Below are 15,335 nucleotides of genomic sequence, written 5' to 3' on the forward strand. Positions count from 1 at the left end.
AATCGCGAATCTTTTGAAATTGTGAATTACTCAAATATTGAATAATTGAAATATTAAATTTTTGACATGAAATATGGAAATCGTGAACTGATGAAGTTGTAAATTATTGAATAATTGAAATCCTGAATTATTGAATAATTGAAATATTGAATTTGTGAAACTCTGATTTATTGAAATCCTGAATGATAAAAATCGAGAATTCTTGAAATTGAGAATTATTGAATTATTGAAATATTGAATTTGGAAATCGCGAATTATTGAACTTCAGAAATTCTCGATTTTAAGAATTTACGAATTGAATATTTCACAATTTTTGCGTGAAATTTGGAAATCGTGAATTTGTGAAATGTTTAAGAATTCGCGACTTTTGCATGAAGTTTTGAAATAGTGAATTGTTGAACTTCAAGATTTCAAGAATACACGGATTCAATATTTCATAATTTTTGCGTGAAATTTGGAAATCGTTAATTTGTGAAATGTAGATCTTCAAAGAATTCATGCATTCACGATTTCAATAATACACGAATTCAAGAAATCACGAATTTTTTGCGTGAAGGTTGGAAATGGTGAATTTGTGAAATCGTGAAATATTGAACTTCAAGAATTCACGATTTTAATAATTCACAAATTCCTAAATAAACGATGTTTGGAAAGCATAAATTTGTGAACTTAGAGAATTCATGAATTCTCGATTTCAAGAATTCACTCTTTTTGCGTAATTTAGAAATTGTGAGTTCGTGGTATCGTGAATTCACGAATTCTTGGAAGTAATTCACAAATTCACGATTTCCAAATTTCACGCAAAAAATGTAAAATATTTAATTGGTGAATTCTTGAGATTTTGAAGTTCAATAATCCACGATTTCACAAATTCACGATTTCCGAATTCACGCAAAAATCGTGAATTATTGAAATCGTGAATTCATGATTCATGAAGTTCAACAATTCAGAACTTCTGGCCCGATTTTAAAATAATTTTACACAAATGGTTCTTGTGTGACCTTCTATCAAAATTGTTCAAATTATTCCGATTGGTCAAAAACCATGGCTACCAGGGGCGTGGTCACTTTTCCCATTATGTATACCATACTTGTCCAAATGATTGCCCTAAGGTCAAAAGATGGCCACACCCCTCTTACTATAGGCTTTTATATTACAAAATTTGAAAATCATCTTCTCTGAATTAATAATAGCTGGAGAATTGAGATTTGGCGTGTGATATCAGATTTGTAATGTCTACAGCAATTGTTAAAATTATTGCCCTAGATTCAAAAGTGTGTGCCATGTATATAATATAAGTTAACATAGACGAAACCTAACTCTGTACAAGCATACTTGAAGCCTTGTACACAGGTGAGCGCTTTAGGGTCATTAACCCTCTTGTTAAAATTTACTCTATCTTGCCCACTTACAAGTACCCCATATTCATTTTCGAAAAATGTGTAAAAGATTCAAGATCGATTAGGATCACCAATCCTTTACATTAGATTCGCAGTGAACTGTGATCGATATATCAAGTAAACCATCTCAACATAATCAAATAATATCAGTTTAGTTTATACTAATTTGTTTTAGCTCGATTGTTATGAAAGCTTCAAGCTTATTTGAACCACTCTCGAGTCCGCTTCCTAGAAATTCCAGTACTGGTGTCATATGAGAAGTCATGGTCGTGACCCAATTTGGGCTGGAACCCACGACCCCTGGATATTGTGGGCTAGGAAAAACTTGCAAATAATGGTGGTAATGCCTGGCTTATTATGCCGCCACTATAGATATGATGTTTGTATGTTCGTCCGTACGTCTTTTTCATATCGCCGAAAGTATTTGACCTATCGCCAATGCACTTTACGGAATTGTTCCTCAACATTACAAAGTGTGCATCTGATGAAAAGAGATCAGGACCCGCTAGTATGATCGCCATGTTGTAGAGTAATGCTTAGGTGTTTTGTATTTTATTTCGGGTATTTCTTTCAGAAGTTTAAGATTTTAAAAATTATAGAAGATGAAAACTGTACATTTAATAAATTGACAAGTCAGACAAGATTTGACAATCTTCAGTAGCTTAAGGCTTGTTGAACTTGTACGTATCCTTAAGTGATTGGGAAATTAGATAATGTGTCTGCTGTGTTTTCCTGTATAATCCTTTATAAACTCAATATACTCTGTGATCAAGAAAGAGGTGCCAAGGTGCGGGCTAAGGGACTTGTTCCCGCTCTCATGAGCTGAAACTTAATAAGCTTTGTTAAGAGCTAAGAACTTATGATTATAGAGTTGTTAACAGAACTGTATTAAAAGTCTCATTGAATTTTGGTTATATCTGTGAAATTAGACTGAACATTTGTAACTAACTGTGCATCGCTGTCCTAAGAAATAAAATGTTGGAACTGGCATAATCGTGTTGTGTTTCAAGTAAGCTTCAGGTACACAGACCAAGTGTTACATTACAATGTGTCCGTAGTCGTCGTCCTATACAAACAATTTCGCTTGGAAAACTCCAGAGATCACAAAAAAATAATACTCGACGAGTTTGAAACTGGTCAAAAGTAGGCTGCTAGGTGTCTAGATGGTTAACAATGTTTTTCTTAATGATACAACAGCTTGTCCAAATTTTTAATCCCAGAAAATCCAATTTCAAAGTAGATACATGTAGATTTTATGAAGTCAAACATTTTATTTAGGTTTCTTAAAGATCGGTTATAAATCTTGGCTTCCTAAGTGTAAATAATAAATTTCTAAAACTTCTGCCAGATACATTAACTTTAAGCCTAAATAATCAAGTTTCGAACTTGATGTAGATTTTATAAAGGCATTCTCGCCAGGGTTTACATAGACATAGTAGAAAAAAAGGAATATATAGTAATAACAAGGTTTTTCTTTAATTTGACAAAATGACCCAAATTAAAAATCTGCCAAGAGTTTCTTAAAATAATTTTTCAAAACTGTTAGGGTAAAATTGACCAGCGGGAAGTTAGCAGTATAGCAGTAACAGCAGTATTACTGCTATTACTGCTGCAAGTTATAGCAGTAGCAGCAGTATTACTGCTATTACTGTTGGAAGTTATAGCAGTAGCAGCAGTATTACTGCTATTACTGTTGTAAAATTATAGCAATAACAACAGTATAATTGCTGTTACTGTTGGCAGTTTTAGCAACAACAATATTACTATTGCTACTGTTGGAAGTTATAGCAGTAACAAAAGTAGTTGGAACTTGCGCAAATATCAATTTATGTATTATTGGCCATCGAAAAAATTTTAAAGCTGTTCTTTTTCTAATGTTTTTGTCTTTTTATGTCTCGGGAAACGGGCTTAAAGCCCTTTTGCCGCTGTTATTCACAAATTTCATGCGGGCATATCACGATATCGATATATTGTTTGTATGTTTGTTCAAAAGAGACCACATATTACATTGTCGGCGAGTGGCATCCTATTTTTTATTAGACTTTTTAATGTCCGAAATGAGCTCAAATCCTTGTTACTGCTGTATTTCACAGCGTCCAGGGGAATTTTGATGAGATATAAAATGAATTTGGTTTTAGCAATTTATGGATCAGGTGTCAAAAATGTGTTCGAATCTTTATTACTGCTGTAATTCACAGCGCCAAGGAGGACTAGAGGATAAATCAATACATGTAGATATATTTCTGGTATGAATGTCCAAATGATAGTATTTATTTCACACCTATATATTTCTAACCAATTGGAAGCTTTTCTTTCTATCACGTGACAATACAATAGAAACCAACATTGTACTGTGTGTCACATTTTCTTAGGTATATATAGTAAAATCTGAAATCTACAATCCACAAACTCCATATTTTTTTCATATTAGACTCCAGTCCCAAAAATCCATATCTTTTTCATATTGGACGGGACAACTCTTCCGATTCCTTATAAGGAGATTTGGAATTACTTCCCTTGTATATAGCGACAGCAGTATTTAAAAAAAATGCGATAACTTTCTTATTTTTGAATGAAACATGTTAGTGTAAGCACTCAATTTCTTAGTTAGAACGTTTCCTATCCAGTTATCATGGTTTCGGTTCAAAATTTCACGAAAAGTTGTTTTCGAATTTTTTTGCGCCGAGAGTAGAACCTATGCGTTATCAGAGAAGAACATATTTTAAATGTGTGTTGTTGTTTGCGAGTTAAAATGTATAAAGTAATGTTTTCTTCATCTATTATTATGGTGTGAAATAAAGAGGTAATTTAACAGCGTTGAGTACAATACTGAATTCTACTGGACGAGTACACAGCAGTAATAATCCATATTTGGACGAGGCAACTCGTACACAGCAGTAATAACCCATATTTGGACTCGGCATTCGCCTCGTCCAATTATGGATTATTACTGCTGTGTACTCGTCCAATAGAATTCAGTATTGTACTCAACACTGTTAAATAACCTCAAAATATTTCATTGCCGACGGTGTTTCAGGATGTCAACGGCATACGTCCAAATAAAACCTAATCACGAAATCGAAACACGTTTTAGTACTCAGATACTGCTGTATTCAGCGTCGAAACGATGTCCTTAAGGTGGAATGCGCCTAATTTGAAGTTATTTGGTTTCATTTCGACATTTTGATTAATATAAAATTCAGCATATTCCTCATAGACTGCGTATTTTACTTATTAATATTTCTTTTTTTTCTTCTCTGCAAACCTCAAAAACGACCATTAACGTCCATTTTTGATGATCCACGATTTCACGTGCATCAGATGATATTTTGTAAATCGTTCTGTCCATTCTACAAAGTTTGATTTGCTTGCTACTCATCACATTTTCATTTAAAAATGTCTCTAAACTGATGTAGAACTTTTGGAGATCATTCTAACGTTAAAGTCGATATTTACGTTAAAGTGACGTCAGAGCGACAAATATGACGTTGAGTTTCGAATAAAAGTTTTGCTTTAATCTTGTCTCATGTAAAATCCAAACGATAGAATTTGAGAAAAAATTAACATAATGATGAAAATTTTATTTTCTATCGATTGAAGGAATAAAATTATGGGGTCACCGAATTCATTTTCGCGTAAAATTACATTACGCTACCCCTAATTTTCGGTTGCTGTGCATTTAAATGTATTAAATTAACGTTGATACCTCGTAAGTATTTGAAATTGATGCTTTAGAAATAAAGAAATTGGACTTATAAAATAATAGTTAATTTCGTCAATCTTCTACGAAGTGATCTCCCTTACCTATAGGTAGAGATTTTCGAAGTTAAAGGGTAGCAACTCATATTTGCAGTTTGACCTTTTTTCTAAAAATGACTGCCCCGGTCCAAATAGAGATTTTCAACTTACTTTAACGCGGACTGCGGACAGCGGACTGCGTACTTACAGTAGGGGTTTTCTCAAAATGTTTAAAGGTTCGCAAAAAAAGAAAACATACTTAGGGTATATATCATTCTTTTACCTATATGTGGAGTAACTTTTGCCTTCACTGTACAAATTAGTGTATTGTGATATAATTATCTGCCATTATGCAATACCTACGTTTGAAAATATATGGATAGTGAACAGGCTACATTTAAAACACGTAAACGCAATATTCAGATGTCATCTAAATACTCTATCGCATTTTACTTGCGTTAAGCAGGATCTTTAATTATCCGTATGCTTTAACATTTTGTTTTTATATTTTGAGACATTTCTGGCGTTACTTAACCTCCGCGCGAATCGAACGACATGACATGTGAAGTTTCGAACCCACTGTACTATAACAACTTAGCTTAATATGTTCATGCATTAGAATATAACTTGAAACATGGATTTGAAGATAACGGCGAATCCTGGTTTTAATGTGTGTCCGTCCATACAATTCCTAGACTAGTTTTTCCTAGCAACAAAATAAGAAAAAATACTGTACAAAATATTATTGTGAAAAACAAATAATAACAAAGTATTCTGAATGAAATAAAAGTCCGTCTAATTTTTGTTGCACAGTATAAATAACGTGTTCTCGTAGACTTCTGTACGAAAAAGGTTATTGTTTTTCATTAATTTTGATAATTGTATCTAATGTTTGTTAAAATAGAAATTTTACTGAAATGTCTTGAATGATTTAGTTCAGCACTTTGTCTAAACATACAGGAAGTTCTCATAACGAGACGAGATCCAATAAATTACCATATTTTAGCTAAAACATGCTGAATTAGTCGTGTATCAGCATATTTTGAAACAAGATTTAGCTTACCTAAAGGTTCCTTCTAGCGCATATTAAATATTCTTTTTAAGGGATCTTTAATAAAATAATTATGAACTATGTGTTTTGCTAGTTTACGTGCATTCCTATCTATTCATTATAAGAATACTTAAAAGTTATTTCACACAAACATTTATTTACCTTAAAATAATGAACAAACACCTTTAGATGAGCGATCCTTCCTAAATATCATCAGATCAGCGGACAAAAAATACCATCACTCTGTCAAAATTTCGGGAACCAATGTCGACAGCTGTCCGAGTGGCACAGATCAGAATTTGGTCTTATGTTTGCCTAATTTTACTTACAGCTCCAGAACGACTAAACCAGGAGAAAAAGGGTTTTTATATAAGCCGGCACCAACAAACTGATGGATTTGAAAAAAGTGCGTACAAAAAGTTCACAACTTGAAAATTACAAAAAAACAATTAATCAAAAGGTATAAAATTACAAAGTTCGAAATATTTATAGCTCAGTAAAGTGAAGAAATGCATTATACAGTTCTAGATAAAAACAAGGGAAGTAACTGAAATGTTGTTATCCGGTGACGGTACGTATCGTGCAATAGCATTCACAGACAAGTGAAAAATCTCGAATAACTTTATTAGTACAGTATGTTTTGATGATTATACTTAAAATGTTAAAATAATAAAGTTGGTATGAAATAAAATCGTAAAAAGAACCTCTGGAAGCAGCAAAAAGAATAATAGTAGACGATATTTTTGGGCGGGAGTCTATTTTTAGATGATGAATATTCATTTAGTTAATCTCGATTCTACAATATGACATGTAAGATTTAGGAGTTAGATAGTTTAAACTAAATTATTGTTTTTGTAGGTCTGTTTATTACGTTGTTGTATTTCACTAAAGACTGACTTAAAGATGCGTAAAAACACATTGCCAAAGAGGCTATTTGTAATGAATATGCATGAGTACAAAATGGCGGCGCCTACTGGAATTCGGATGCCTTTGATGATACCCTTGTATCCATTACCTGATCAGTCAAGTGTGACATGTTCACCATAAGTGTTCCTTCTCATGAGAAGGAACAATAAACAAAGGAAATAACCACTTCGTATTTTTATAATCTGATATCAGAATTGCATGTTAAAAGTTAAGTTTTAAATTTACTATCTTAAAGTGACTACTCATTTGGATTATCAGTTTCAACAGGAATTTAATCTTTAAGTATTATTAAAACTGGCTGTCAAAATGTCGATCTAAAACCTAGCGGAGACCGAAAAAATTTTTGTGAACATTAGGCATGGGACGTGTCCAAGGTCAAATTCAGATCATATTAAAAAATGTTTTATGGCCTGTGCATGCATAGAATTGTCAACAAAATTACCATTTGAGTAATTCTGTGTGGTCATTTTTTATTTATATTTATTATTATCATTATTGACAAAGCCTTTTTAGTCGGGTACCTTTTCGAACACATACATACATATGATATGTGTAGATACTCGGCTTTGGGGAACTTTGACAAAGACTTAAACTCATGAAAACTCACGGAATATATTGGTTTAAAAATTTATAATGTAGCCATCTTTTATATCCTGATAACGTGGCCGGGAAAACTGAATTCAGTAGCATATAAAAATGAATTTGTAGGGTTTGAAATAGTTCAGAATATACATGTATAATACCAAGTAAGACATTTTTTTACCGCGGTGCATTAAACTGTCACGCATCGTATCGTGCATATTCAAAATTGTGCGTCGTACAATAGCATTTCAGCGACCCGAGTGCAGTAGTATGAAACTATGTTTCCAAAATCACTATATACATTCTTTGATACCAAATATTCAACTAACTTGTAACATATGTTGTTTTGATTCCCTGATTTAAACAAGGCGAAAAGTGTATATATAGGCCCAAGCATTCTTTAGTTATTGCCCGGAAACCGTTTTACTGTTCCTGGTCACTGTGACCTTGACCTTGGACCTACTGATCTCAAATTCAATAGGGGTCATCTGCTGGTAATGACCAACCTCCCTATTAACTTTAACGATCCTAGGCCCAAGCAATCTTGAGTTATCATCCGGAAACCGTTTAACTGTTCCAGGTCACTGTCTGACATACGAGGGATGTTCGAAATGAATTGCTTATTTCTATCTGGAGACTTCAAATTTCAAGTTAGCCCAAAAGGGCTCATTTCATGCCCTCGAAGTACTCCCCGTGGCTAGAAATGCAAAGTTTCAGCCGATGTATCCACTTCTTGAAGGCGTCACGGTACGCTGATTTGGGCACAGTAATAAGGTACTGATGAATGGCAGATCCAAGTGCCTGTCGGGACTGGTATTTCCGCCCAGCAAGGAATGATTTCAATTTCGGAAACAAAAAGAAATCACATGGGGCAAGGTCTGGGGAATACGGGGGGTGAGGCAAAACAGTTACTTTTTCTTTCTTCAAAAACGCCGTAACTATTGCGGAGGTATGAGCGGGGGCATTGTCATGTAGAAGACGGACATGTTTAAAACCAGTGGCAGGGCGTCGTTTCTGATAATACTTTTTCAGTTTCTTCAGTACTACGTCTTTGTAGTACTTTCCGGTGATGCTTTTGCCCTTTTTCACCGGCACTTTTATTGAGACTCCTTCACCAGAGAAGAAGATTGCATACAAAACCTTCTTTGCACTCAAAGAACGTTTGGCAATTATTGGGCGTTTGCTGTGTTTAGTGGCCCAGATCTTATTGCTAACCTTTCTGACGGGCTCAAAATAATGGACCCAGGTTTCATCACCTGTGACGACATTGGCAAGTTGCTTTTTGTCATATTTTGGAAACATTTGAAGCAGCTTTTTGGCCACTTTAACCCGTTCCCTCTTTTGCTCATCAGTCAACAGATGTGGCACCCATCTAGCAGAAATCTTTCTGACTTTCAAATGCTTCTTCAAAATAAGGTAAACCGTTGATAGTGATATGCCTACCTTTCGTGCAATATCACGAACTGTAAATCTGGCATCTCCTTCAATGATTTCCTTTATTTTGGAAACGATTTCTTTACGACATGCAGATTTTGGCCTACCTGATTTCGGTGTATTTTTGATGGACTCTACACCAGACTCAAATGTTTTTTCCACCGCCGAACTGTGTCATAAGACACGCAAGAAGATCCATAAGCAGTAGAAAGTTCAGTCATCAGCTGTTTCAAAGAACAACCAAGTTTTGAGCGAGCTTTGATGTAAGCCCGTATTTCATCTTTCTTGTCGACGCTTCTACCAACCATTTTTACTACAGTGGTCAATGATTGCGTGTATTCAAAAGGCAAATTTTATGTCTTACACTTAGTCTAACATGTACATTTATACACCGTTGTGTAGGTATTGAATAACCCTATACAGGTAGGTATTGGTTTTTATCGTGCCCCACATGGATATCGAGCTACAGGACAATAAGAAATTCATATCGAACACTCCTCGTACTGACCTCAAAATTAATAGGGGTCATCTCCTGATTATGACCAATCTCCCTATCAACGTTCATGATCCTAGGGCCAAGCGTTCTTGAGTCATCATCCGAAAACCGTTTAATTGTTCAGGGTCACTGTGACCTTGACCTTCGACATACAGATCTCAAAATCAATATGGGTCATCTGCTGGTGATGACCAACCTTTCTATAAACTTTCATGATCCTTGGCCAAAGCGTTCTTGAGTTATCACCCGGAAACGGATTGGTCTACATTCCGCCCGACCGCCCGACCGCCCGACATCTGCAAAACAATATACCCCTTCTTCTTCGAAGAGGGCATAAAAAGAATAAGATTGCGATGTCTTGTTTTTAAATACGGTAGTCGAAATATTTGGGTAATTACATTAATAAAAAAAAGATATAAAAGATAAAAGGATATTTTGTTTAAAATGCGCCCACGCTGTTAAGAATGCTTGTAAGACAAAATACATGTATATCGGTAATTCAAATATACGATACAAAGGATATTAATAAATCTTATTACTGTCTTTTCTCGGATAGTATTACATGCTAAATATGCCGCTGTTCAATTTTGCATAAAAACGTATATACAGTTTGAGAAAACCCCTATAGTAAGTTCGCAGTCCATGGTCCGCAGTACGCGTCAAAGTAAGCTGAAAATCTCTAATAAGAAAAGCCGTATTTGGAAAGTAATTATTTCGTTCAGGTAACAAGAATAGTTTGATATATTGGGTTAAAAGCTATAGTTTTCTCCAACCTGTTTACACACATACCTATTTCACCTAGATTTTTACTTGTAAAAAGCCCATAAGTCCACTTTAACTATTGGTGGCTGATAATTTTAAAGATAAAGATATGCGTTTATCAAAAAACAAATAATCACATAATGCTCGTTATCTTATAGAGTAGTGAGGTATTAAGCTATATTCGTGCTAACTGCTAGGCCTTTATAGGGCGAAAACATCATATTAAAAAAGGTAAATGGTTTTCTGTTCTTATTTATACTCGACTAATTATGTATATTCATATATTACACTTTTCTAGTGTCTGAATACTTCAGCTTAAGATAAATCGAAGGCAGATCGTTCAAACATATATTCATTTCTTTAAATGTGAATGTTTTGAAAATCAGTTTAATATACCCGGTATTCGCTAATTCAGGAAACGATTTATTGATATTCTTTTACACTGCTAGTTATTTTAACTGACAATATATATATTATAGTGAACCGGGTTTGGTAGGTATAAATATCATATTGAACGAGATTTATAATAACGTGTTTTAGGATATTAACCATATTGAACAAGAATTATAGAAATATTGAACGAATTTTTCTTATCATATTAACTAAGGTTTATAGATGTCAATGAATGCAAAATATCAGTGACTGTTAGACAAACGTTTATTTACATTCAACTACTTGTTTATCGAAGGAAGTATAAACATTCAATAGACTTTAAGTATTGTCCGTTCTCGCCTATTTCACTTCTTTAATAACTGAACTCCTTGTTTTCCAGCAGACAAAGCCAGTAACACTAATAATGGAAAAAAGCCAACGATAATGACAACACTGAAATGATTGGGAAACATATACCAGGAGACTGGCAACAAGGGAAGAGCCTAGGCGCCTGTATGGTAGAATTGTTTGACAGGGGCCTCTGGACAGATGTCAAGTTTCACTTAAAAAATCTAAAGCAAGAGCAAACGATTCAAGCACATAAAATTGTCTTAGCAGCAAGAAGTCCTGTTTTCCAGGCGATGTTTTTCGGACATTGCGCAGACAGAAAAACCGAAATCGAACTGAAAGATGTTGAAAAGGACATATTTCTTCTGTTTTTAAGGTAAGAATCTTTAATAATTGCAACCCTGATAGGTGTTCTTAATGTAAGAATCTTAAATAATTGCAACCCTGATAGGAGTATCCAGTGTTTTCACCGGTACGGGAAAGACTCAAATGATCCGAGTCCATTCTATGTGCATTCCATGTTTGTATAATTGGGTTCCACTTAAGCCGGTGCTAGGGCCTTGAGGGGCGTTGCAATTTTCATCATTTCCTCTTAAGACACTCAATCAATAAAATTTGTGGGAAGATTCTTTTGAAGCATAGAACGCAACCAAAAAAAATAGTACTAGATTTATTGAGTCTTTAAATGAGATGTTCATGACAATTCGTTTTCCACTAGCGCCGGTTTAAGCTGAAGTTTATCACCATGATTCCAAAAGACATGAAAATGTAACAACACAGAGTCAAAGTACGGAGAAACATTTTACAGCCGCCTCATCGCACTCAAAGACTACTGTTTTGATAGTTAAAGATGCTTTTGAAGCTTAGAACTCAACCATGTGTATCCGTTACTGAATAAATCAAATATATTCTTGGTTGTGTTCTGTGGAAGGATTCATTTCAGGTGTAGGGTGACTCTCGTGATGTTAATCTTTTATTGAATAATATGCCATTTATCAATTAATGTGTTAATACTGAAAGAGAAAAAGTGCTTGCGTTTGATTTTATCTCTAATAACGTAATTTATCAGTTGCTTTAGGTGTGGATTCCCGGGTCTTGGGTTACTATTTTGGCAAAACTTTGGCAGATCCTCGTTGCCAGCCAAACAATTACAAATCGAGTCTGGTATTCCGAACTGATCCTTACTGTTCTCATATAATTATGTAAAGCGCCTTTAAACATGTTTATCATGAAGAGGGCGCCATATAAATCTGTATAACTGTATTATTACAATCTGGCAATAGTCTTTGTTTCAATTTACAGGTATATTTACAGCGACACAGTTACACTAAGCGAGAAAAACGCTTCTGCAGTGTTGGAAATGGCTCACTATTATCAAGTTTCAAGCCTGGTAAAGTTTTGCGCTGACTTTCTGACAACCATTATCACAACAAAGAATTGCTGTGAAATTCTAACATTTGCTATGTTTTACAAGCTGCCAAGTCTTAAAACATCGTGCTGTGCCTTCATCGACAGCAACGCAGAACAAGTCCTCAAATCGGGATGTTTCTTGGACTTATCTGCAGAATGTCTTCTGTATATTCTAAAAGGCGATACTTTCTTCGCTAAAGAGGAAGACATTCTAGAAGCCGCAGAAAGATGGTCCAGGAAGAAATTCTTACAGAGTGGAGAGGAAGACAACAGCACAAATATCCGTAAAACCCTCGGTGAATCGTTCTATCAACTGAGACTGCCAACAATGTCAAATAAAGCATTGCTGGATAACATAAGCAGAAAGGGTTACTTTTCAATTGAGGAATATGCAAATATTGCAGCATTTATCAATAAAGTTCCTGATGTAAATTTGTCAACTAATTCTTGTGTACCACGTGTAGCCGAGGTTGAAACATTAACGGTCCAGATAGACGACGGTTGCACGTATGCATATTCTGAACCTAAGGATCAGTTGTCTGTTTCTTATGACTTTTTCATATCAAAGGATGTTGCATTGTCAAATTTTGTCTTTTCGAAGATTGAGCCATACTTGGAGTACCAATGGCGCAGTACAACAAAGCTGCCAGACAACATTGACTTAATTTTGTCAGGTTCTGTCATCATTAAATGTTTGAAATTTGAACAAAATTTTACGCTGCGGCAGCAACAAGATGAAAATGTGAAAATTAATATCAGTCCATTGTTAGTTTTGAGGAAGAGAGAAACACCATATTGTGTTGAAATAAATATTGAATATAAATACAAAAATATACAAATGAAGACTAAACTTGATAGAAACAAAAACCGTATTTCAAACGATTCCGGTAACATATCGGTCTGCAGCGTGGGTTATGAAGACTTTTCAGTGATCAAAAGTATCGGTTTCCTGAACTTTTCAAATCGTGACTTGGACAAAGATATGAACACTGAATCCACTGACACGAAGAGTGGTCAACGGAAATCAAAGAGAAAACGTCGACATAACAAGTTAGCAACTAAAAAGTAATTTCAATATCGTAACAAGTAGATATCGGTAAACAGAAGTTGAAACACGTTTTCCACAGGGCTGTTATTTGTTTGTATGAATTAAGTTTGATTTATGGTCGCCGTTGGTACCCATAAGGGTGACTCCTGCTGTAGACTGTTAGTAATTGTAGTGGGAAGATAATACGACCAAAGTTCAGAGGCTTCACACCCACGGGACTCTAATTCAAATTTTCGTGTTTTTCCTTTTTCATTTGAAAGAGTAGGACATCGAACTGAGGATCCCTGGTTTCGTAGTCAGTCAGATAACGGACCCGACACAATGCACTCTCCTTCGTGTATATCTGGAAAATTCTCTTTATTTGTTTTAATGGAAGACAAGATATCATAACATTTAGCTTCTTTTTAATCATAATTGTCTTGTTACCTCTTCTATACTCTTCCACGTGACAATACTTATTTATACGTGCAGTTCAAATGGTGAACGTAATTTTACGATTTCATAAAATTAGTGATAAATATGTAAAAGCAAAAGGGTTGGACAACGTTAATGAGTTAAATGGGCCCTCCACAACTGTCGCTCTAAAATTAACTAAAAATGAAAATCATTTTGTCCTATTTTATAATATTTAGATAAATGAAGATAATGAACAATAGGTTGTACAAGTTTAAGATTATACTTGTATTCTATAGAAAAATATATAAATATAGGTAGAAGTACAATGTTGCAACATATGATAGGTTTTGTATGTCTGGTCAGACCCACGACTAGACACCCTTGTGTCGTCGTCAGTATGGCGGTCTGTATCTACAGAAAGTGTGTGTTGTTAAAACATCCGTTACTATGTAAATCAAATGTATATCTAAATGTCAAAATGACACGCTGGTTCTTGTTTAATTTTTCCCTGTGTAAGAAAACTCTAACAATATTTTTTTGTATTCAATACCTATAAACACACAGTGATTACAATTATTTATTCATTAAATGTACAGAGTTAAGACAAACAAATTGTTTTTAGTAGTGATGATTTTATTATTACCTGAAAACTGTTCAATTATATATCATTCCATTTTTCTGTTTACTTTTTTTACCTCCGAATGATAACGTGAATTAGAGTCTGATGGTAAGAGTCTTGACTTTTCATCTTACATATTGTCATATCGCAGTCTTCATAGTTATATTGAATGTTTTTGGAAAATGCATTGTGTTTTTCTCTGTTTCTAATTGAGATTGATGTAAGTAAAGTTGTGAAATATTTGCTTTTTTGCATTTTTTTCATGGTTTGGAGTCTAGTGTATTTCTAGAGGAAGAACGGCCTGCTTTCGTGGGCAGATATGCTACAGTTGATAAAGACAACATCATATCGATATTCAATCAGATAGAGATGCTGTCAGATTTACCAGTATACTTCAGTCATGTAGCATGCATTAACCCATACCCGCGGTCATACATTAGAGATTGATATGACCAGGGATGAGAGCAGAATAATATAAGGTACCCAGGTCATTGGCCCAGGTCTTTGTGACAATACTGGTAATATGTCACAAAACCTTTATGTAATTCACTTCAACGCCTGTGCTACAGAAACAGTTCCGGTGAGGAAGACGGTTTCTTTTCAAAGGTTACGCACTATTGACGTAAATCCTTTCAAACAAGACATCTCAACGTCCCTTGCATTAAATATATTTCCAGAAGGCACAGCCGTTGATCAGGTAGTGGATGCCAAATGGATTATCCTTAGTAATAGATCAACATGTACACTTACGC

General features: G+C 34.6%; 1 protein-coding gene across 1 annotated transcript; it reads left to right on the forward strand.

Moving 5' to 3' along the window:
• The first annotated feature begins 11,169 nt into the window (after window positions 1–11,169).
• LOC123549567 (BTB/POZ domain-containing protein 6-like) lies at window positions 11,170–14,812 on the forward strand. Its single transcript, XM_053545223.1, has 2 exons — window positions 11,170–11,486; window positions 12,413–14,812. The coding sequence occupies exons 1-2, from the start codon at window positions 11,221–11,223 to the stop codon at window positions 13,587–13,589; spliced, it is 1,443 nt and encodes a 480-aa protein (XP_053401198.1). The 5' UTR covers window positions 11,170–11,220; the 3' UTR covers window positions 13,590–14,812.
• The last annotated feature ends 523 nt before the right edge of the window (window positions 14,813–15,335 follow it).

The sequence above is a fragment of the Mercenaria mercenaria genome, chromosome 6, assembly GCF_021730395.1.
Source record: "Mercenaria mercenaria strain notata chromosome 6, MADL_Memer_1, whole genome shotgun sequence".
Lineage (NCBI taxonomy): Eukaryota > Metazoa > Mollusca > Bivalvia > Venerida > Veneridae > Mercenaria > Mercenaria mercenaria.

Excerpts from the sequence above, each read along its gene's own strand:
- LOC123549567 (XM_053545223.1), top strand. The coding sequence starts at position 11,221 with ATGATTGGGAAACATATACCAGGAGACTGGCAACAAGGGAAGAGCCTA. Across the intron at positions 11,487-12,412 it reads ATATTTCTTCTGTTTTTAAG|GTATATTTACAGCGACACAG; the intron begins GTAAGAATCTTT and ends TTCAATTTACAG.